The sequence below is a fragment of the Delphinus delphis genome, chromosome 2, assembly GCF_949987515.2.
Source record: "Delphinus delphis chromosome 2, mDelDel1.2, whole genome shotgun sequence".
NCBI lineage: Eukaryota > Metazoa > Chordata > Mammalia > Artiodactyla > Delphinidae > Delphinus > Delphinus delphis.
Window position 1 is genome coordinate 14448040 of NC_082684.1, and position 24765 is coordinate 14472804.

Here is a 24765-nt window from a genome sequence, read left to right on the forward strand (position 1 = left end):
ACATGAAAAGATCCTTTCAGACGTGGAGGCTAAAACAAGGAGTCCTAAGGAAACTCCAAGACTCACTGGTCACACTGTATTTCCATGAACTGACTGGAAAGTATCAGGACAAAATTATGGGAATATATAAAGAAACAGCCTTCTCGCCCCTTCTCTGCTTTGGTCCCAGCAAACCAAGCCTGTTCTGAGACCACTTAACGCCCCTCATCGGACTAGGATCACACGCAGCATACAACTCGCAAGGTAGTTTTCTAACAGGTCTGCTTCTGATCGATCTATGGGTCTCTCCAGTATTGAGTGATTCTTGGGAAAAAGAACTAAGGGCTATGGGTGAAATGTCAATGGCAGCTAATGTCACAATAAAAACTACCAGTTTTAAGCTGCCTTCAGAGAAAGAAACTGCCACTGAATTGAATCCAAAAAACCTGCTCAATAATGCTGAAACCTCCGTTTCCACAGGGACATGGACAAAATAGATATAACCAGAGGGCTGGCAGGTTGGGGAAAGACAGGGAACCCTTGATATACCAGTTACAACTGAAGAAAGTGAACGCTTGAACCTGAACGAGAAAACTAGGTGGACAAAATAGATGACTTCAAATACGAGAATCACTGACATGTGCAAGGAGATTTAGTCTATGTGGCTCCAGAGCGGGAAAATTAGGACCAATGTAGAAGGCAGAGGAAGAAGACTGTGTGTGTCAACCTGGCTAGGCCACAGCACCCAGATTTTGGTCAGATGTTGCCATGAAGGTATTTTTTGAGGAGATTAACGTTTCAATCAGTGGACTTTGTGTAAAGGAGATTACCCTCCAGAATGTTTGTGAGCCTCAGTCAGTCTGTTGAAAAGTGGAAAGGAAATTAAAAGAAGACTGATTTCCTGCAGGAAAAGGGAATGAGTCTCCAGTCGGTCTTTGGCCTCAAAATGCAACATCAGTGCTTCTTGGGGTCTCCAGCCTGCCCTGCAGATTTTGGACTTGCCACCCTCCACAATCACGTGAGCCAGTTCTTTGAAAATAAATCTCTCTCTACACACACACACACACACACACACACACACACACACACCACACACACACACCACACACACACACACACACACACACACACACACACACACACACACACACACACACACACACACACACACACACCCTTATTGGTTCTGTCTTTCAACCATGAGGGCTACCCACAAATGGGATGAGCTACCTCAGGAAGCGTTTAAGCCAAGGCTGGAGAGATGTCTGTTGGTGATGCTGGAGAGAGGATTCCTGCATTAGGTGGGTGGATAGACTCAAGGTCTCAATTTCCTTCCAACTCTCAGACTAAGCATGATCTCGAAGGGCAATGAGTACCTTACCTGGCAGAGGGCAATGTTTTCATAAGGCTTTGCCTGGGCATGTAGGTGAGCCTTTGCTTCGCGTTTGTCGCCATGCACGAGCAGGATTGGTTTCTTCCTGAAAAAGAGATCAGGCGTATTTAAAATCCATCATTCATGAAGCTGAACTGGCACCCAGTTAAGGGTCGTTGACCACCGACATCTGTTTCTGGCCTGTGTGGTGACTGAGTAGGGGGCCGGCACAGGACATTGACCAGCTAACCTTCGGTAACTGGTTATGTTTATAATGGAGCCCTGTGGCCTGAGCCTGAAGCTCTGCTGTGACCTGGAGGGGTTGTGACTCAAGAAAGTCCTCGAGTAATTATCTTCTTTCGTCCAAAAGGGCACATCATCAGCTCTGTGTTAATATATTTAAATTCAGATAGACTAAAAGATATACAATCATTGTTGTCTAGTATGATGCTCTTTTCTTTCCCTTCTCTTGGCCCAAACAATAGACCACTTCCTCACTAGCCATATGTTAAACCCCTACTGTGAGCAAGGTCCTGCACCAGATGCCAGAATACAAGTGAAGGGGCCCAGGCCCACAGCATGTAGTTTCACTAATAGCTGGTGATATTTCAATGCAACAGAGCCCAATGCACATTGAAAATGCCCTATTTTTAAATTCAAAAGGACAATATAAAAACATTCTGCAGGAATAGATTAAAAGGGCTTTTAAAGGAACCATGATCTACTCTGGTTAATTCAAAGCGAGATAAGCCTTAGAAATCAATATACCTTTATAAGCTCTCCCAACAAAACAAAAATTGGATTTTTCTCCAACAAGCAATCAAGCAAGATGAACAACTTCCACAATTATCAACCACATGCAGAACGATTCTCTGCCACACGGGAAGGGACAACACTCAACTAAAAAGAAACAGGACAGGGGCTTCCCTGGTGGCGCAGTGGTTGAGAGTCCGCTTGCCGATGCAGGGGACACGGGTTCGTGCCCCGGTCCGGGAAGATCCCACATGCCACGGAGCGGCTGGGCCCGTGAGCCATGGCCGCTGAGCCTGCGCATCCGGAGCCTGTGTTCCGCAACGGGAGAGGCCGCAACAGTGAGAGGCCCGTGTGCCGCAAAAAAAAAACCAAACCAAAAAAAAAAAAACAGGACAGAAAACGCACATCCAGGACTGATTCCTAACCCCTAAACCTGATAGCTTTATTCTAATATGTCAGGTAAAATAAAACTAAGAAACACACCTTCCCGGTCTGTTTCTATTTGGAAAAAATTTTCTATTTTACAACTAGAAACACAGTACAGAGAATAATGTAAGAGATAATCATGCATGTGTTACCTAGAAATGATTCCTGTTATCAGATTATCAGGTCTTTTTAAAAAATAAAAGATTAAACATTATTGACAGAAGCTGAAGTCCTCATTAATTACTTCAGATTTACTGGTGTTCTAAAAACTATCACAAAAAGGCAGTGTGATGGGTAATTTTGTGTGTCAACTTGATTGGGCCAAGGGTGTCCAGATAAAACATTATTTCTGGGGCTTCCCTGGTGGCACAGTGGTTGGAAGTCCACCTGCCGATGCAGGGGACACGGGTTCGTGCCCCGGTCCGGGAAGATCCCAAATGCCGCGGAGCGGCTGGGCCCGTGAGCCATGGCCGCTGAGCCTGCGCGTCCAGAGCCTGTGCTCCGCAACGGGAGAGGCCACAACAGTGAGAGGCCCGCGTACCGCCAAAAAAAAACCCAAAACACATTATTTCTGGGTGTGTCTGTGAGGGTGCTTGCGGAGGAGATGACCATTTGAATCGGTGGCTCAGCAAAGCAGATCGCCCTCCCTAATGTGGGTGGGCATCATCCAATACTTTGAATAGGTTGGTGAAATTATTTTCTCTCCTGTTTAAGCCACTGTTATTTCTACTTTTCTGTTACATGCAGCTGAAACTAATCTTACGTGTTACAGGTCAAATATGAGCCCTTGAGTGCCAAAGCTGCTTGGGAAATTTCAACAGTATTTTATCTATTAGTATTATTTTTGGCTGTGCCTCGTGGCTTGCAGGATCTTAGTTCCCCAACCAGGGAATGAACCTGGGCCACAGCAATGAAAGCACCGAGTACTAACCACTGGACTGCCAGGGAACGCCCAGCATTTTATCTATTAGTAATAATGAAGCTTCCCACAATCTGACGTGCTAAATGCACCATGGACTTTGAGGACCCTGACAACCATTCTCCTGCATGTGTATTCCTCCACCTTACCTGCTGTTATGGGATTCTGCCACGTCCATGTGTTAGACATGGGACAGATGGCATGTCACCATGGGATGCCATATTTATTTGGTTTGCACTGCCTAACATGAGGCAGACAGACTGAAAACCCATCACTTCCATAATCTGGGTAAGGGAAGGCCCTATGACCCCTGCATTAACTCCTAAGCTACGTGAAAAATCACTTGTGAAACAAGAGAGTCTCAAAAAAAGAACAGCACTGATGTGCCCAGTGAAGCATGGCATGCTTGTAGGTCGAGAACGCAGGTGGCAGTGACCTTTTCCTTCATATTAACATTGGACCTAAAATTCTTTTATTTGGGCTGAAATTTGTCCTAATCTACTTCTGGACAGAACAGAAGGACACGCTAAAATCTGTATTAGGAAGGCTTGTGATTAGTTAGAATATATCAAAAAATGCTGTTTTCCCAGTATAACTTAACGTTTTTATGATTTCAATAGTTCCAAAAGAAATATTCAAAGAAGATGCACGGCAGCTGCCTGAGAAACACAAATCTTGTGTTTTAAGGCTGCATTACAGTTATGACGTCATCCGTCACTCTGTGGAACTCACCTGAACTCTGGTGGATACTGTTTTATGAGCCAGTCCACATCAAAGCAGTAGTTAAACTGGATGGGGGGAAGAAAAGAAGTCACGGGCAATTCAGAAAAGCAGTCTATAAGGAGAAGTGTTTGGTTATTGAATTCAAAGAAACTCTAATGATGAACCACATATATTATGTATAAACATGGACAATTTGCTACAATACTCATAAACAAAGCTAAAATACATCTTGAAGGGAATACACCATTCAAAGGTTCTGAATCAGTGCGGGAGTGCCTGAGAAAACAGAAAATTACCTCTGCATGCTTTGGCAGCATTTATATTTGTAAACTGAGTCTTTTTACAATATTTCTAAGAGTCCTCTGATTAATGGGGCTTATAAATTTATCCCTTTTCCCCTAGATGACTATAAAAAGCACTTTTGGAAAAGAACATTTCCTTTCAGCCTAACTTATGAGCTAGCTTTGTAAACAGGCATCTGCGACTGGACATTCACTAGGCTTATGACGATTACACCTTGATTACAGGTTCTGGACTAGACTTACCCACGGGGGTCCTCCCCAGGCCTGGGTAATCCCTGGACCTCCTCCTGGACATACTGACTCAATCTAGCCAGGAGAACACACACAAATTCACCCCACGTTCCATCTGGAGACCAGGATTCCCATCGCCAAGCAGAACATGGAGCACACAGAAAGCTTTGCCTTCTTTAGGGACAAGACCTTGTTCTATTTGCTGGAGAGCCTGGCACGTGAAGGTGATTTATCAACGCAAAGGGACCAGCTCTGTCAGGCAGGAGAGCTGCCAATCAAACACGTCAATCAAACATGCAGACGTACCCACATCCATAACTTCTACTCACTTCTCTTTGGAGGGTGTAGGAAATTTCTCATTTACTTCTCTAAATCAAATCAAACTTGACATGGCCTTCACCTCTCTACCCACACTCCCAGGGAGTTGCACCAGAGTCCTGTGAGATTATTAGTGTCCCAGAGAGAAGTCCCTCAGGTTGGAATTTCCAGAGTGACTTCCCGGCCAGTCCTTAGGGCCCAATCGAGAGTCAGAAGCCCCAGTGATCGTGCATCCACGTTCTAGGCTGATGGATCCCACAACCGCGGCGTCTGGCGCCAGCCTCCAGGTAAGTGCGATCTCAGGGACCCTGCACAGGACTGGCCCACAGGTCCCGCCGCTCACTTTCTTACAGAGTTATTTGCCCCTTCCGTCCAAAGAAACAACTGTAAACTCACCTGAGCTGAAGAAACAAGTGTCCCAAATAGAGGAGATAAAATATCTGGGGAGACAAAACATTTATATCTAATTTCATATTTTTGATAAAGACTACCTAGTAATAATAATCACAACTGACTTATTAAACAGTCACCGACGAGAATTTGGCTTAGAAAATGATGCACTGAAAAGGTACTACAAGACTAGACTTTAATGTTCCATAAAATTCAAGAGAAAATTTCCCTGGGCTATTTAATAATATTTATTAATGTATCAGTATTATTTAACCACACATAATGGAAAATCAAGATCTACAACTTTAGTACTGGATGACTGGGCAATTTCACAAACTGCCAAGAAGGACAATAACGATGAGCGTCCTTCCTCTTTCCAGATCTCTTAATTTTTTACCTCCTTCAAGTACTCACTGAAGTCTCTCGCCAGGAAACCTCCCCAGTCTGGGACTAGCAAGACAGCTCTCTGGAGCCTGAGGGCTCTTGCTTCCCGTGGAGGTAGGACAGAGGCCCCCGCAGCTCCAAGCTCATATTTCTAGCACCCAGGTCATCTCTAAGGAGGGCCCACCTTGCACCCACTCAGGCTTTACTTCAGAGAAAACAGAAAGCCATGTCTACGCCCTGAGAGGAAGCACAAAACCCTCATCGCCACCACCGATTATAACAGCCTCACTTGGACAGGACCCATCGGGTGCCAGGTTCTGTTCCTGGTACTTTCCACGTGTTAACTCTCACTCCTCGCAGCCATTTTCTGTCCGTGGGGGTCTGTCGTTCCCATGTTGTAGATGGAGAGTCTCTCCTTAGGGGGCCGCCCGTGGCCACACAGCTGGGGTCAGGCAGGGTCGGGACTTGAACACAGACAGTCTGGCTCCAGCGCTTCCGCTCTAGCCACCAATCCAACCCTGAGGGTTCAGACTGGGCTCGTTCACTTATTTGTCCCATATTTATTGAGTGCCTCCAGACATGGAGATAAATGCCAGGGCACAAAGATTTTAAAAGAACGAAGAAGTCCTCTAAGGAAGCTTAAAGGGAGAGTTGCACAATCAAGAGAGAAACTGCAACGTGGGGGCCCCATTTTGCCCCCACTGCCACTCCTCTTTCTACCTTTCTAAATTTTATCCCTTTTTCAAGGCCCATCTGAGGTCCCTCTTCCTCCATGAGATCTTCTGAACAACCTACAATTATGGCCTTTGCTGGAGTGGTACACCAAACGCTTAAGAGCACGCACTGTGATGCTGGAACGCCTGGATTCAAATCCCAGTTCTGCCATCTGCCAGCTCTATGACCTTGGGCAGGTTATTTAACTTCTCTGCAGATCGGTCACCTATCCGAGGAGGACAACTGTAACATCTACTCATAAGGCTGTTTCGAGGATTAAAGGAGATAATCTATATAAAAGCTCCTATCATGTTACCTCTCCTTCTTCCGTATCTTGGTGCTAATAGCCAGTCTTTATCACTTTATTATATACAGCAAAACCTTGCATAGTTCTCTATTTCCTGTTTCAATCTCTCTCAAATAAAATGAAACACTGAGATCTATCTTATATATTTCTGCAAAGCACCTAGACATTTGCAAAAAGGAAAAATAAACACCTTGTAGAACCAAACTCTTTATAGTATGGAATTAAATATACCAACATTTATACATCACATAAGATGTAATTATACATTGGGTATATAATTAAAACACTATTAACAGTGAACACAATCTATTCTTGAATGCGGGCAAGAAAGGTAATGTGAAATACGGGTGACAACGTTTATTTTGTGTATCTGCCACGTGAATATACTGTGCCGGGCACTTCATGTGTTATCTCCCTTTTTTCTGAATCCCCAGTTTAAAGGTGAGTGAACTGAAATTGTGAAGAATGTTAGGTCCTTTGTTAATTACCAACACAGCAAGCAGGTGGTGAGGCCCTGTGTCTGGGATTCTAGGGGCCCTGCCGTTCTCTCAAAGGAAACCCTTGTTTCCTCTCTGCACGCAAAGCTTTTGACACCAAGTGTAGCAGGAGGGAGGGGGGCTTCCCACACAGACCAATCCTCCACGGACACCAGCTGCGCGTCCTACAACTGAATTCAATTCTGACACCATCCACCCGGAGGTGGCATCAGACCCCACAGGACTGCCCCCACCTCAGATGCCAGTCACAAGTCCGGACCCCCTGTGCTTCTGACCGACCGGCTATAAATTGGGGGTTGCCACCATCCCCTCCGCGGGCTCGATAATTTGCTGCAAGGCCTCACAGAACTCAGAAAAGCAATTTCCTCGCTAGATTACCAGCTTATTATAAAAGGACACAACTCAGGAACAGCCAGATGAAGAGATGCACAGGGCGAGGTATGGGGGATGGGGCGCGGCCATGCCCTCTGCAGGTGCGCCACGGCCCAGCACCTCCTCGTCGGCACCAACCTGGAGGCTCTGTGAACCCTTCCAGTGAGGGGTCTTTTACAGAGGCTTCATTACACAAGCAAGACTGACTAAATCAGTGGCCCTTAGCAGTGAACTCAATCTCCAGCCCCTCTGCCCTCCCCGGAGGTGGAGGTTAGGGCTGAAAGTTCCAGCTTTAATCACCAGGCTGGTTCCCCAGGCAACCAGCACCCCCCTTCCTAGGGGCTTTCCGAAAGTCATCGCATTAACATACACTCCACTCCGGTGTGGCTGAAAGGGGCTTGTTAGGAATAACAAAAGATGCTCCTTTCACCCTTCATCACCTTGGAGCTATTTCAGGAACCTGGGACAAAAACCAAAACCAAACCCCAACTATAACCAGAGTGAAGACCAAATATCTGTATACATCACAATATCACACAGATACTCCCTGGGGACTAACCACAGCAACCAAAAATCAGGGCACTTCTTGTTTTGCTTCTGCGCCAGGAACCAAAACCAGGCTTTCAAGCAACGGTTCTCAAACTTGATTGGGCTCGTTAAAGGAGATTGCAGGGCCAGGCTCCCAGAGTCTGGTGCTGGGAATCTGAAGAGGAGGCCGAGAATTTGCATTTTCAACAAGCTCCGGGTGGTGCTGACACTGCTGGTCCAGGGACCAGAGAGAACTATTGCTGTCAAGGGCTGACTACTTGGTTAATAAAGTGTCAGCGACCGAGTTTAACCTTTAAATTACAAGTTAAGTAATTCTAAGCACTGTGCAAGGGGTGCCAGCAGGGTGGCCTGCAGGGCTCTGGGAGACACCCGCTGGCTTCCCGTTTGCTGTCAGACGAATGCATCTGCTTGTCAAAAAGGGTTCTTTTCCCCCTGAGAGAAGTTCAGAGGGTTCTTAAGAGATCCCTTCTAGGCTTCCCTCTTGTTTTTCGAGGGGGAGCCCCACACGTGCAGCTCCCAGACCCCCGGCTTCACTCACCCCTGATGTGGAGGGCTCCCGAGTTATACTTTGGCTTAATTCCGGAGACTCTAGTGAGGTAAAATTGGAAGGGGTTCCCTTTACCCAGCATGTCCCAGATGTCCTGGCCTCCCCCTGACGTTTCAAGCCCGTGGCCAGCTGAGGGGCTGTGATGCTCAGCTCCCGGGACAGCACCATCTCTGGGAGAAGGGAGGCCTTTCTCCTCTTTGACCCCCGTGTCCTCAGCCTGCTTCTGCTGCGTCTCTGGTGGCAGCTCATCCTCACTGCTGGAGAGACACCAGCCCAGGTCTTCCTGGGAACCGCCCTTCTGCCTTTTGGGAGGTGAAGCTTCTGAAACGGAATCTGTGCTGCTGAATTTCACGGGTGCGACCTTCCTCCTGTGGGCAGCTTTCCGAGCCTCGGAACAGGTGTACTTTGGCTCACTGGCTGCTCCCTGCTCAGCGTGCGGGAGAAAAGAGGTAGATGGCTCGTCCGGTCTTGGCTTTTCCTCCTCACTTTCATCACTACTGGATATCGTCCACCTCCCATAATTGCCTTCCTGAGACATTACACTTCCTCTGGAAATGAAAGGTGGAAATTTCGTTATTTCCCATCCATCAGGCCACCGGCACACTCATGCTCTTGCTCTCAAATTCCGTGTCCTGAGCTTCTAGGACACATACAGCACACCTGACACTTACCAGATGCCAAGACGTGTCACTAACATCAGCGGCTCTGTAGGTGTTCACGGCACATCACCACAATCTGCCGTGAGAACTTGGCAAATAAAGTGATGGCGAAAATCCTGCTCACCTTCTGCTTCTCTCCCTTTGTCTTTCCACCTAGACCTTGTTCTTAAATGCCTGAGGAAATGGAGTTGAGCCAAAGTCCAAAACAAAAATGTCCACTCTTAGCCCTGAAGCTTCCAACAGGTGTTTGGGGTTAAGGTCAGTTTAAGGAATTTCAGGAGTAATTCTGACTATGCTCATATTTTTAAGGTCAAATTGGAATTTATCACCTATTCCTCACCCAGGTATGGGAGCCCAAAGGACTTCAGGGACTACTTCTTACTCCCCCAAGATAAGCTACTTACCATAGAGCTTAACGAAATCCTCCAGACAGTATCAAATGATCAATTCTATATATACATTATCTAGGGATGCTTCCATGAGGACCCAACTGACTCAATGATTATCTAATCCTAAATCAAACCATGAAAACCTGCAGAGAAAGAACTTGTACTAAAGCAAAACGTTACTTGTTTTCTAAACCACACAGTTTAACTTCTACTTTCTTGCTCTCAAAAGAGGAAAACACATGAAACTTTTGCTTTTCTTACCTACAAAATGTCACCAATTCAAGAGTAAAGGGCTATCTAAGTAGATTTCCCAAATAACTAAAGAAGAGCTCCTTAGTGTGATTTAAAAAAAAAAACACTTTAGTACAAGACCCAGAGGAAAATTACACAACTCAAGAGTCTGTGCTCAGATCGTGGACAGAGTGTCTACATGTTTGCTCTACAGCGTAAGCAGGACCTGCTATGAGTGCAGATATAGGACAGACTGCAGCATAACCCCCACTCCTTAAAAAAGGCTAAATTCTGCACTGAAAGACTTGCTAATGAATATACTTTCATATTTCAAGCTAAAAAGTATATATTTTTTAAGGTATCTATCACTTTGTACAACTTCTCACCTTTTTCAATTTATGACCAAGTCAGATAAGGTTTCTCCTGTAAATTACACATTTCAAGGAGCTTTTAAGCAGAGCGCATCTAGACAATAATTTGACTCGTTCTTCATGGCCCAGGGTCACTATTAAGCCCACCTGGCATGGACAGTGTTTTGCAGCCACAACTGTAGGGACCACAGATGGATGCAGACACTTGCTCCTGTAATAGGGGCCCTAGACTCTGTCTAGGTATTCTTTTCTAAAAGTTCTCTGTCCTTTCCCCCTGTGTTCAGTCCACTTCTAGGGGCTGTTTGAACTCTGAGTAGGTTTTTCCCCCTAAATTGTTTCTAATCTGATAAGGGTTAAGACACCAGATAATCAAGCTTGTTGGAACTGTATTGTTACAGTTAACAGGATCTGAGAACCAGGTTTTCCCATGAAAGGGGTTAAGACAGACTTACTATTTAACACCTACTTAAACAGCTCAGTTTTTTGTTTGTTTTGACTGTTTTTTTAAAACTTAAGTTCCCTTAGCGTTCTAGACTCTGGAGACTGCTATCACAATTCACTTTGAAGGAGCCATTTTGTCAGTTAGTTTGTAATTGAAAAATGATTTAAGAACAAAAGAACCATCTCTGGAAAAACTACTGTGCTGTAAGCTCTAGCTTCCATTGAATTCTAAACCAGCTCTAAAGCTAGGCAATGAGTAATAGAATCTTCAACTGAGATTCCTCAGCCTGTTCTCCCTAGATTCCTGCCCCATCCTAAAGCAAAGAGAGGCTCTCAGAGTTTTTAGGTGAAAAAAGGGTTCAGCTCCCAGCCTGAGAAAAGGAGCTGTATGCAGACCTTAGAGATCACCACCACCCCTCTTCCCAGATCAATTACGTATAAATAAAATGGAATTAAAAAATCCTGAGAACTCTAAAAGGAAAATATTTATTCGTCTTTAGTGACTGTGTGAGCTATTTAGGAGATTTCTAAATTTTTCAGTTTTATCATTATCTACACTTTCTAGAACCACATGTGGGGTGGGGGAGGGGAGGACAGAGAATTCCTTCCAAAAAAGGACAAGTGGGTAAAAAATAAAGCTTTGAAAAAGACATTTCCTAGAGAAAAAAAAAAAAAAGGTTTTTGTCTGCTCTATACATGGTTTAAATTTTGGATCTACTCACAATCCAAAATGTGCCTGAGATTATTTACCAATTAAAGGCAAAAAAACCTTTGCAATATGCTAATAAAACTGTAACAAATCATTAAGCCTAGCTGGTTACCAGCCTCTCTATGCAGTCAAGGCACTTAGGCTGTTGAAGAGGAGCTGTTGGTAAACACCAAGCTTAACCAGCAACTGATTCTACTTTGGAGGACTGGATCTGGTCTCAGGATCAGAATTTCATTTCTCTGTCACACAGGCCCAGATTCTCTGCATTCTCAGACAGCTTTTATACTCAAGTCATAGAGCTTTACAAGGATAGAACCTAAGTGTTTTCCTTCAATTGTTTGTTCACGGTTTGTCTTCCCTGGGCAGTGTCTCGCACAGCACAGGTCTAACACCACACTCTGGGTAAGTGGTGACACCAGGATCAGAATTACCACACAGGTGGGCTGACTCTGAGAGCTGACATTCAGTGGGTCAGCAAAGTGCAGTATTTCCCAAAGCAGAGGTGACTGGGACCTGACATTAACTAACATTACGTTATGAAAGTACCTCCCTTTCCTATTCCAATCCAATGTCTCAGTTTAATCAAGGAGAAAGCTGTTTGTAGAAATGTCTCTATTCCTGCTTTTGAACAAATAACGGATTTTGGGCTCTTCTGCAGGCAGTAACACTTTGGTTTAACATCAACAGAAGGGATCTTATGGCTCCATTACATTTACAATAACTGAAGTCTACTTCTAAAAGATAGTGTTTATGTAAAAGTGGGTTCAAATGAAAATATTACACAAATAGTAATACAGATGTTGATAGTGAGACAAAACTGGGGAGGAAGCAACCGACCACATTACTGAAATTTGGCAAACACTGTGTTAAGCTACAATGCCAAGGAGGGTAAAAATCTAAAGAAATTCTACCACCAGATGCCAACTCATAACATTAGAGTGTCTATTAGATACTAAAAAAAAATGTGTGGATGCAAATGGATACTCCTCTTAAAGCTGCTGGCTCCTCCTCTCCCCCTACCATCCCAGACCCAGCTGGGCTACTTCTTTTACACTTCCAGCTGACCCTACTTACAGAGCTTGCAGACCATCAGGAGGGCATGGGAGTCAATCTCAACTGAGGCCAGGTGTGGCCAGTAGTTGGCAAATATGACTCCAATTTCAAATCCAGTCATTACTAGGTGGTAAATGTGCACTTAGGCAAGTTACTTAACTGCTGAGCCTCAACTTCCTCCTCTGTAAAATGGGTGTCATACCTACCTCCCAGAGTATGTTCATTCGAAAAATATTTATTGAGCAGCTACTATGTGCCAAGCCCTGGGAATAAGAAATTAACAACATAGAAACAATTTGTCCTAGAAAAGCTTCTATTTCAAAGAGGAAGGAACAGACTGACACAAACAAAAATAACCAAAAAAAGCCAAGATATCTTTATAGATATTCATTATATTTTACAGGTATGAGAGAGTAACAGGGATGCCCTTACCTTCGACTATCCTGAATTTAACATCTAAGTGAGCTCTGAAGGGTGAAAAGGAATCAGCCAAATAAAAGTGTGGGAGGGAAAGAAGAGTATTCCAAGTGAGGGAACCCAACCTGCAACGACCAGAACAAGGGTGTAGTAACTCCAAAAACACACAAAAAGACTTGGGTAAGGAAGACAGGTAGGTGGTCCAGGATGAAGGGGGTGGGCAGGAGTAAGTTAAAGATCCTGGATTTTATTGTAAGAACCGTAGGCCCCACTGAAGGGGAGTACCTTGGTCCGATCTACTTTTTTAAAATATTACGTTCCCTGCAACTCTGTATGGAGAATGGTTTGGAGGGAGACAAAAGTCGAAGTGAGGCGGCTCCTGGAGGGACTCTGGTAGCTCATGAAGGCAGTCGGGATGGAGTGAAGTGGGCTGATTCCGGGGTACACTGTTTTCTGTGCGCTCACCTTTACGGAGCATACACTCATTTCACGCTCACAACTGTTTCCATTTATGGGGAGACTAAACACAGAGGTTAAGTGCCTGGCACAGAGTAAGCGCCCAACATGCTAGCTATCACTAACTCTCCAGACCATCTGCCTACTACGTGGAGGAGCCAGAATAAGAATCCGCGGAGAGGGGCCCTTCCAGCAGGACTCTGGTCTCCTCAAGCAGCAGCTGCTCGCGCCAAAGAGGTACTATTACTGGAGGAAGCCGAGGCCCAGAAGGGGACCCTACCTAGTGTCTTTACAAGATGCTACGCTTCCCTCCGCATCCACCTCCAGCCCCGCGGGACACTCAAGAATTCGCCGGACGCCGGCTGCCCGCGCTCCAGGCCGGAAGGAGCAAAAGCGCGGGCAGCTGCCGAACGCGTACCGGAGGCCCCGGAACCCGCGGCCTCCACTCACCTGAAGCCCCCAGAACGCGCAGCCACCTAGGATCCCGCCGCTCCGCCGCCACTCGCGCCTGCGCGCGCTTCAAATCCTCCAGCCGGCAGCGCGCGCAGAGTGACCCTGCCCCTTCCCCTTCCGGGACGCCCGCAGCTGGGTCCTAAAGCCCTCCGGCTCATGAGGGGCTGAGGGGGCGCTCCCGCAGGAAGGGGCGGAGAGAAGACCTGGCCGCCTCCAGCTCCCTTCTCATCTCCTGGGCGCGTCTCCTAAAAGGGGGAGAGAGGAAAAGAAATTTCCCTCACTTCTCCCGTAGTTAATTAGCAAAACTCATCCGCTTTGCAGAGGTTCTCATAGCTTCAGACTCCCGGAGCTCGAGGTGTGTGTGTGGCGGGGGTGGGGGGTGTGGGGAGGGTGGGAGGGGGTGGGTATTTTAAAGGCAGAGACAGGATCACCTGAGAGGTTCGAGGAAGCTGAGGGCTGAGACCGGTGTCCCGGGAGGAGTGGGTTCTCCGGGGGGAGCGGACTGTAAAACCTGCTGTAAAATAAAAGGTTAAACGAGCTCCCTTAGACTCAACCTCGAATGCCCGTTTCTTCGTTGAAACAGGCGCGTGTGCCTGTGTGTGTGTGTGTTGCCTTTTTAATCTTACTGATTTGTCAGAAGAGAGAGGTCTGAGATAAACTACTTTGCAAAGCGGAACCCTCGCCATATTCCTTGCCTTTAATAAGATGTTTGCTGTGGAATTTGGGTTCAGTGCTGTTGATATTATTCTCAGAGTTTCCTTCACACCAGGCACCTCTCCTAGAGGACTGAATGAAATAACTTGGGATAAACGTCCTAAGGGCTCACTTGGTTCGTTTATTGAAAGTCTGTTTTGTGCCAGGTACCGTGCTCAGTGCTAGGCTTATAGGGAGGACGGAACAGACACAGTAGCCACCCTGGAGGGCTCGATTCCAATGACTTGCTGATCTGCACGGGAGCCCCGGTCTTGTTTTGATTGGTTCCTTTTATGCTTTGTTCACACTCTTTTTGTGTCTCCTATAATGTTTAGCATAGTGCCATTGATCAAAATTATCAAAAGTAATTTACTACAAGGTGTGGGGGCAGAAAATGAGAAGAATCATGCAGGACACGTTGAAACAGCACCTGGATGTGCGGGATCCATAGCCGCGCGCCAGGAGTTTAAGGGGCGAGAGGGGCGGAGCCAAGGCTGGGGGCGGGCCTGGAAGCCCCTCCGCCATAGGCTGTTCCAAGGAAACGTTATTAAACAAAGTCTCTGGCCAATAGAGCTGCGGGGTCAACGCCAGTGGCTCGCAGGCCGTCCAATGGGAGAAGACGTTGGAGGTACCCGGCCAAGTTCAGCCTCCCGAACTGCGGGGAGCTTGGCGGGCTGTCGCTGCAAGCCGGGAGTAGGCCGCAGAGGTCGCGAGTTCAGGCGTCCCGACTGCCGTGTGGCTGTCGCGATGTTTTTCTCCCAGGCCGGGGCCCGGCCGCGGACGTGGGAAGCCAGCCAGTCGGAACACAAGAAGTGGGTGGAAGTAAGTGCCCGGAGGGCTGTCTCGGACTTAAACTTGACCCGGGACTTTCACTTCCGTCACCCCGCCTGGCTCTCACTCAGCTTTGTTGCACAGATAGGGGCTGGACTGTCCTTCCGAAGTGTCATGGTTAATGACCGAGGCTAGGGCTGCAAGGCTTCTGGATCCCTGTCCAGTGTTCTACTTCCAACTCCTTCTTTTCTCCGCGACATAGTCTGTGTATAACAAGCTGTAATCTCCATCTCTCCTCCCGCCTTTCAAAGCCAGCCTTTTGCCTCACCTTCCCAATTCTAGGATTGAATTTTCGGTAGAACTTATTCGAATGGTTTAAAGGAATTAACCCAGCGATTAAGTCGTTTGCACTTTTGGGGGGAGTAAATTTTAGCACATTAAGATTTCTTTTTCTTTTTGGCCCTGGGGGCATCATTCGGGATCTTAGTTCCCCGACCAGGGGTAGAACCCGTGCCCCCTGAAGTGGAAGCTAGGAGTCTTAACCACTGGTTCTCCAGGGAAGTCCCAGCAGATTAAGATTTCTTGAGGATTAAAATTAGGATAATGAAATTCCATTTCCCAGCCCTACTCTTGGCTAAGTTTTAGGTTTGGGAGGTCTAAACTTAATATAAGTTAGTAATAATAGAACAAACAGTTTCTGTCTTATTAACTAAAGATATTTGCTGTTCTTTAGGTATTTAAAGCATGCGATGAAGAAAACAAAGGCTATCTAAGCAGAGAGGACTTTAAAGTTGCTGTTGTAATGCTGTTTGGATACAAGCCCTCCAAGGTAGAACTTTCTTTTGTATTTGGGGACTGGGCTGACAATACAATAGTGGATGGATTCTAAATAAAGTGCAGAGGGCTAGCTTAGGATGTTTATGAAGCAAACCGCTGCCTTTTGAGCAATTTCAGAGATGTGTCCAGTGCTGAATTTTACTTTTGTCTTAAGAATCCAACTCAGGAATGAATTAGAATCCATCAAGACTAAGTCACCAGGCTGCTAATAATATTAAGTATGAGATGCTAGTGAGGTTCCAAGAGGGAAGCCTGGGAGTGGGATGTTGGTAACAGAAGGAATTCACAGAGGAAGTGACATGCAGGATTTTTTTTTCTTAAATTAAAAAAAAAATTTTGCTCCATTTAAATTATGAAAATAATGCATTTACATAGTCAAATAATTAAAATGGTCCAGAAAAGTATAAAGTTGGGTATAAAATCCCCTCCCTCCCTACCAAAGGGTCCCACTCCTCAGGAGTTACCATTAGTAACAGTTTATTGTGTATCATCCCAAAATTTCCTATGTATTGACAAACACGCCTAGCATTGTATTGAAAAGTGGGTGCATAGTATGCCTATTTTATTTTAACTTGCTTTTTTCACTTCACAATAGAAGAACATAAAAGCACACACCCCACATTAAAAAAATAGTTGCTTAGTATTCTCTTTAGCTAGTTTCCTTGTTTTGGTCATTTCAGTTGTTTCTATTATTTTTCATTCCTACAAATATTGCTGCCATGAGCATTCTCTTATAACTATATCTCTGCTTGTGGATATATCTCTGTGGAATAAATTCCTAGAGATACAAGTGCTAGGTACATTTGAAATTTTGTTGGGCATTGCTCTCCAGGAAAGGTTGCACTAATTAAGGAGAGTTGAGCTGAACTTCAGTGAATCTCCCATTTTAGTAGGACAGGTTTCCTATGCCTCCTGTCCTTGTGCTGCTCCTCTTGTCTGTTACATCCATTCTAGTGATGGATCCCTCTTGTTAAGCTGCTGAACTGGAATTAATCAGGGGCAAGATCTTGGCCAGGTTTAAGAAATTCAGTTGCAGGCATCAAACAGAGGGAGCACTCAGGGCTCTGCCTGGAATGTCATCCCTCCTGCTGTTGTTAGACAAAGTGGCTGGGCAACTACTTTGGCCCAATTGTTCCCTATGAGTGGGCTCTACCTGTCTGTCAGATTGCGGGCCCTGTAAAGCCAGGGATCACGTGATGTCCCACTTCTCTGTTCTTCATTATGCTTAAATGTATTACAACTTCACTGTTAATATGTTCTGTTGATATAAATATGTCCCATGAACCACCCAGGTAGGTTCAACTGCTAGGGGTTGCTTAGTTACTGAGATGTTGATTATGGAGCTTCAGGGCTGGCTCCCAGAAATTGCAGCTCTCCTGTTAACCTGCAGTCATTTCAGCTGGAATTCCAGAGCAGGTCAGCTAAGTGGACTCAGCTTTTGAAGCATTGAATTTAACCCAGGTCCAGCTGGAAAGATATCTGGTCTCATTCTACCTTTATCACCTTTGGATCTACTTACTTGATTTTAATTTTAGAACATGTAAGTGAGGAATTTAATGACAAGTACAGAGATATGGTAACATACATACATACACACCATCAAATTTAACAGATTTTTACTTTTGGTTGAGGTTTTGGATTTTATTTTTTAATCAAAGGAAATGCTTGTTTACTGCAGATCGCTAAACAGTGAAATACTGATATAGCAAATCACCTATACACTTAACGATCATTTGTAACAATCATGAAGTTTTATTAAGTGACACTTAATGTATTCCCTCTGAAATTTAACAGATTTTTCCTCTTATAATAGGTTGAGGTTTGGGGTTTTGTTTTGTTTTTTTTTGGTGTACATTGAACATTTATTACAACGAATTGGTGATGTGATAAGATGTGCTCACGTGGCCTGAATATTGGTCACAATCACAACAAAGCTTAATCCAGCCCAGCAGATACAAATGAAAGTGTAAACTGTGAAGATATGTTTACATACGTAGAAGTATGTATAAAAGTGACATTGAAACAACTGTATATCCTTAAAAAACGTAGAGCCCACTAGTGCCATTTTACCTCATTCAACTTGGGGTTTTATTTTTAAACATTGCTTTTCAGCAAACGAAATATTTACTGAATGCAGGTCATGAAGCAGTAAGGCACTAAAATAATAAATCACTTCTGCATTCATGAAAATGTTTACAGAATGAAATTTATTGTGTTCCCATTTAATAAAAGGAGCACTTGCTAGTTGCTAGAAATATAAAGGTGAATAAACATAGACCCTACTTTGAAATAGTTCACAGTTTAGTGTAGAGAGACTTATAAAACTCTGATAAATACTAAGATAGAGAAGAGATTAAGAACAGAAAGGGAGGAGGGCAACGAGAAGGGTCTAATTCTGTGGTAACTTTAATAGGAATCTGGGCATCATCTAGAGCAGCGGAGGTAGACTCTGATATGAAGTGTCTGGGAGCGCTTTGTGGCGGTGGGAGAAGTTATGCCTTGGTGATTCATGGTTGCATGTGGTGGCCGTATCAGAGTGATGTGACAACAGGACTAAATAAGAAAATAAGAAAATTCAGAAGGAGTAGGTTTGGGGGAAAGGCAGTGAGTTCAGATTGGGGCATATTAAGTTCGAGGAGTCTAGAAGCACCCCAAGTGCATTCCTTTTTTAGTGCTGTGCTGGGTGTTGAGGTGATGGTGGTAAAGATCTGCTCTCAGATTGTGCCACCTCCCTTAGATGTAGGAATCTGAAGTTGGGTGGAGAGGTGAGGGCTGGAGATAGATTTGGGATTCCTCACAGGTGGTAGCTCAAAGCATGAGACCGAGGTGGCATTGCCCAAAAGGAGTATGTGGAGTGTGAAGGGCAGTGTCCTGAGGGGAGAACATGGGGGGCGTACCCACATTTAAGGGTCGGTGGGGACTCCATGAAGAAGATGCACTGGGAACTGGTTGTCTGGGAGGGACGGGAGGAACCAGGGAAGTGCGGGGCATGGAATCCAAGGTGGAGAAGCTACATCAGATGTTGCCATGGTTCTAATTCCATGATGTTTATAAAGTTCTCTTAACAATGTGGGAAAACACTTATGTTTTAATATTCAGTGAAGGCAGGTCCCCGAACTTAATATATAGTGTATTCTCAAATATGTTTAAAAATGCATGGAGGGGGAAAAAAAAAAGCTGTACTAGGCCTAAATGTTAACAATGGTTTTCACTGGATGGCTGGTTTTTTAGATGTTTTTCTTCATAATTAAAAAATATTTTTCATGTTTTCTACATCATGTTACTATTACAGTCAGGAAAAAAATTTTAAACCCATAGAGCCCATTGTAACAATTGCTTGTATTTGTCTAAAACAGGAATGTTACCTTTTAGGTTATTCTGTATATGTGACAGTCAAGTTGATTTTATATGATAAACTGTTTTGGTCAATGCAGTAAAGTTTTGGGGGCCATCAGAGTCTGTAGTAGATCAGCATCTGGTATCTTATTAATAGAAGAGAAAAATGACTATTATAGCTGTCCTGTGATGTTACTTGTCTGCTGGATTCAACAAAGTTGGTTTCTCATAAAATACATTCCTTCCCCGCACCCCAGGAATTAAGAACTTGTACTGTGAAAACATTTGATGAAATTGTATATCCTATGCTTTTTTCTTTTCTAGATAGAAGCTGATTCTGTGATGTCCTCAGTAGATCCAAACACTTCCGGTAATGTGAAAGTTCATTTTTAGTACTCTTATTTAGACATTCATGAAACTACAACTAAGAACAAATATAGAGGCTATAAAGCATTATGTTTAAGCAAATCTTTGTTTTGTTTCTGATTACACAAAAAGAACGAGGCTTGGTTCTTTTAATTTTAGTTAATTAATGTATTCACAAGCGTATGTTTATTGTAGGAAAATTTTAAACCACTGAAAAGCATAAAGAAAAAATGTTGCTGATAATTTCAACATCCCGCAGATGATCTAGGTTTTCTGACTTGAGCAGCTGAGTGAGTGGAAGTGGCACTTCCTGAAATGGGAAGACTGGGGGAGAAGATTTAGGGTTTGGGGAGTGCAAGAGTTCAGTTTTGAATATGTTGAGTTTGAGAGGTTTTGGTCGATGATGTCAAGGCAATTGAGCTGTATGAGTATGGAATTCAGAGGAAAGATCTGGGCCACAGAAATAAGTTTGAGAGTCATCAGCGTTTGGATGGTTTTGAAGCCATGGGAGTGGATGAGACCCCTTGAGGGAGAGTGTAGACTGAGACCCGTAGGAACTATAAACATTAAAAGTCAGGTAGGGGATGAAGAGGTGGCAAAGGAGACTTAGGAGGAGCAGAGGGGCCAGAGGAAAATCAAGAGTATTTAATCAAAAGCCAAGAGGAGTGACTATTCCAGGGAAGAGGTATGGTCAACAGTGTCCAATGCTGTTGAAAGGTTAAGTAGCAAAAGAACTGAAGAGGATCCGTGGAGCTGGCAACCTGGGGGTGTTGGGTGATTTTAGGAAGAGCAGTGTCACCACGTCATGGGGGCAGAGGCCAGGCTGCAGTGGTTTGAAGATAAAGGGAAAGTGGCAAAGTGACAATGTGAGTAGATAAGTCTTTCAGTGGGTCCAGTAGCTGTGGATCAAGAGCTGTTTGCTTTGCTTTTGTTTGCCTTTTTTTGGAACATGAAGAAGATGTTTCTAAGCTTAGCAGAATGATCTAGTGAGGAGAGGAAAGGCAAATGAGACAGAGAGATAACTACCTATTGTTGGAGGAGATAGGATCCAGAGCATGCTGAATTGGCTTTTCAAAAATTCCTTTTTGGGGGAATGTAATTTGAGGCTTACGGAAAGTTGCAAGATAAAAATAGTACAGAGAATAGCTGTATACCCTTTAGCCAGATTCACTTACTGTTCATATTTTACCCCATCTACCTTCTCTTCTGCACTTTCTGCCTCTTCTCCATCCTTTCGCTGAGCTGTCCGTAACCACAGCACACCCATCATAAGTTTATATTGATACTTGTCTTTATCTGCTTTACCGTCTATATTGCAATGTTGTCACTTGATCTAATTATGTCCTTATTAGCATCTTTCCTCATTTAATACAGGAATTAGTCCTTGGTATCATGTCTCTTTAGGCTCCTTTAATCTGGGATATTTCTAGAGACTTTTTTTTTTTTTTAAAGAAGATGTTGGGGGTAGGAGTTTATTTATTTATTTATTTATTTTTGCTGTGTTGGGTCTTCATTTCTATGCGAGGGCTTTCTCTGGTTGTGGCAAGTGGGGGCCATTCTTCATCACGGTGCGCGGGCCTCTCACTATCGCGGCCTCTCTTGTTGGGGAGCACAGGCTCCAGATGCGCAGGCTCAGTAGTTGTGGCTCACGGGCCTAGTTGCTCCGCGGCATGTGGGATCCTCCCAGACCAGGGCTCGAACCCGTGTCCCCTGCATTAGGAGGCAGATTCTCAACCACTGCGCCACCAGGGGAGCCCTTTTTTTTTTTTTTTTGCCTTTTTACAACATTGATATTGTTGAGGAAATAGCTCACCCCTCACGGTTTCCTTTTTTTAGGAACAGCCCTCATCTTGTGTTTGCATGACGTTTCTCTGTAAGTAGGTTGAGGTTAAGCACCCTCAGCCAGAATCCTATTTGGGTGATATGTCCCTCTCAGGGCGCCACATCTGGAGGCACACAATGTCTGTCTGTCTCCTGTAGATACTAATTTTATCACCGGTCATGACGTTGTCGGATTTCTCCATTGTATTATTTCTCTTTATATTTTCTTCCCTTGCAACTAATCAGCAGCCTGTGGAGAGACACGTTCGATGTTGCAGATATTCTGCTTCTCATCAAAATTTCCGCCTGGATTTGGTATCCATTTATGATTCTTGTCTGATCCAGTTTTTGCCATATGATTGCAAAGTAATCATTTTATAATCCCAGTGCTTCTTTCAGTTAGCCCTTGGCATTTTTACTATAAGCAGGAGACTTCCCATCTTCTTGATTGATCAATCTATTTCTCTTTTATCAGTATGGACTCATAAATTTGTATGTTTTTAATGATTTATAATTCATTACTTTACTTAATTATTTTAGTGCTCCACTTACCACAGATTTGGCCATTGAGTGCCTCCTTGAGCTGGCTCCTGTGTCCTTTAGACTGGCTTGACTTTTTTCTTTTTAAAAATCTTTTTATTTATAAATTTTGGATTTACAGAAGAGTTTACTAGATTATTTTTTGGATACAGGCTTGGCATCACATATTAAACATGACTTTTCGAACAATATTATTGCTAGGAGAAGTTGTTTTTGACATACTCCCTAACTTGATAGAATTTCCCCAGGCTTTAAATTTCATGTTAAAAATTTTCACGCTTTCAAAGTATTCAAATGTTGTTTCTTTGCTGTTCAGTTTAGGTTGTAACTTCTTGGTGAAGCCTTCCTTACATATTTTCTCTGGGTTTCTATGTGAATATTCCAGTCTATAAAGATTTCTGTCTTCTGGCAGAAGGATTTCCTGCATTTTTTGCATTGTTAGGGTTTCTCTCCTTTAGGAGTCCCCTGAGAGTCAGTGAGTGATTCTGTCTGGATGCATGTCTTACGCTGCTCTTGCTTATGTAGTGTTTCTACATAAATACATGTAGTTTGCCAAAAGCACTCTCACATTCATTATTCCCGGAGATTTTCTCCCTTATGTGTGTTCTTTGGTTCTGAATTAGGGATTTGACTTCACACGGAAGGTTTTCTTTCCTTAATCAGTTCTTTGATGTACAGACAGGTGTTATTCTGGAAGAAAGGTTACCCATGTTCTTTACAGGTGTAGTGAGTTCTCTGATAAAGAGGTTGACTTCTGAAAAAACCTTCCACATTCAGTATCCTGAGTTTTCCCCCCATGTGTATTAGCTCACATTTAGTAAGATATGACTTATACGCTTGTGTTACATTCATATGGTTTCTCTGTGGGTAATTTGATGTACATTGAAGGGTAAATTCTGGCAGAAGGTTTTCTTTCCCACCTTCATTACATTCTAAAGGTTTCTCTTGAGTGTGAGTGCTCTGATATAAAATGAGGACTGGTCTGTGGCAAAAGAATCTTCCAAGTATGCGGTTGTTAGTTTCCTCCCCTGCCTTTTCTTTTTTTCTGATGTTTGAGAGAGGATTGACTTGAGGCTGGAGATATTTTGTAAATTTCATGAACCTTTCCTCTCCTTCCTGAGTTCTCTAATGCTTGGATTTGGACTTCCTGCAGAAACAGTTCTCACATTTTTGCAGTCATGGAGCTTCCTTTTAATATTAGTTCTGATGTACATTAAAGCTTTAAGTTTTGAATGAGGTTCTCTACATTCCCTTCATGTGGCCTATCCCACACCTGAGTTCTCTTATGTATAATGAAGACTGCCTTAGTATGGGACATTTCCTCAAATTCATAATAGTCTAAGGATTGCTTCAGAACTGGAGTTTTTGATGCTGAAAGTAGGCTTCCCTATGAGGGCTTTCCGACTTTGGTGATGTGCTCTGGGACCTGCTCCCGTATCACATCCCTTGCATTTAATATCAGGGATATTATAGGTACTCTCACATCCACTTCCCCATCAGATCATTAGGATGCTTCCTGTCACAGCATCTTTTCCTAATAATTAATTTTTAAGTATATTTCAAAAGGTTACAAAGTAAATTAGTCATCTGACAAATTCAAGGGAAGATTGGGTTGGAGGAACGAGGTCAAAGTGTAGGTGCTTAGTACCTTGCTCCAGAATTACTGTGGAAGGGGTTTCCTTAGTCTACAAGCTTCCAGGCTTTTCCCTTCCTCTTCTGGCCCTGATATCAACAGCAGATTAATTTTCTCAAAGCATCACTTTCTTCATGATTAAAGGAGTAGACTTACCTTCAGTTCATGTCCCCTTGAAAGGGGAGACTCAAGACCACAGACATCCCAGGGAAAGAGTAAAATAGCCATCTTAGCAGGAAGTCACTGCTGAACTCTGAATGCTGCTAACATAAAATTTTTTCATTAGGACTGTTAGTAGTGAACCAATTTCAGACCAGCTCCTTCTTTTCTCCCTTTCAGTGACATGAGTCACATTTACATGTTATTTTTCTTACAGGAAGAGAGTTTATATACAGATTATTTTACCAAATATATTATCGAAGAGAGTTTATACACAGATTATTCTACCAAATATATTATCTCTCTCCTTAATGTTTTGATCTTGAAGAACTGAAAGGTTGGCCTTGGCTTTCTGGGAGCTATTAATTCAGGTAATCAACTTCCCAGAGTTCTTCTGAGTAGCTGTGACTTGGGAATTCTCCCACTAGGTGTAGCTCTTCTTACATCCAGACAAGGTTGTACCATATCCCCAGCTTGCAACCCCAAAGGACCCTCCACACAGAGCCCATTTGCTGCCCAGCTTCCTGGGGGAAGGTCCAGACTCACATCCTGGATTGAGTCTGACTGGGCAGAGCCCTGACGATGCACACATTTCATACAGTACCTAAACCTGGATGCCCAGGCCCTGCTTCCCAAGGTCTCTCTAA

The 24765-nt window shown here is 44.0% G+C and overlaps 2 protein-coding genes across 13 annotated transcripts in view; one reads left to right on the top strand and one right to left on the bottom strand.

Moving 5' to 3' along the window:
- Positions 1 to 14046, bottom strand: part of TDP1 (tyrosyl-DNA phosphodiesterase 1) — a 73828-nt gene extending 59782 nt beyond the window's left edge. The window contains exons 1-5 of the mRNA XM_060003352.1: positions 13960 to 14046; positions 8775 to 9331; positions 5420 to 5463; positions 4182 to 4237; positions 1361 to 1457 (exon numbers count right to left, since the gene is read on the bottom strand). Of these exons, the coding sequence (XP_059859335.1) occupies positions 1361 to 1457; positions 4182 to 4237; positions 5420 to 5463; positions 8775 to 9321 (744 nt within the window). The 5' untranslated portion in view covers positions 9322 to 9331; positions 13960 to 14046. The remainder of the gene's footprint in view (positions 1 to 1360; positions 1458 to 4181; positions 4238 to 5419; positions 5464 to 8774; positions 9332 to 13959) is intronic.
- A 163-nt stretch (positions 14047 to 14209) lies between these two features.
- EFCAB11 (EF-hand calcium binding domain 11) overlaps positions 14210 to 24765 on the top strand; it is a 187380-nt gene continuing 176824 nt past the window's right edge. For 10 of the 12 annotated variants that reach the window (XM_060004059.1, XM_060004063.1, XM_060004064.1 and 7 more), the window contains exons 1-3: positions 15313 to 15477; positions 16160 to 16255; positions 19924 to 19969. In XM_060004059.1, the coding sequence (XP_059860042.1) occupies positions 15403 to 15477; positions 16160 to 16255; positions 19924 to 19969 (217 nt within the window). In that variant the 5' untranslated portion in view covers positions 15313 to 15402. Of the gene's footprint in view, positions 14318 to 15297; positions 15478 to 16159; positions 16256 to 19923; positions 19970 to 24765 lie in introns of those variants that run through there. The other 2 variants (XM_060004062.1, XM_060004058.1) reach the window with 2 other exon arrangements.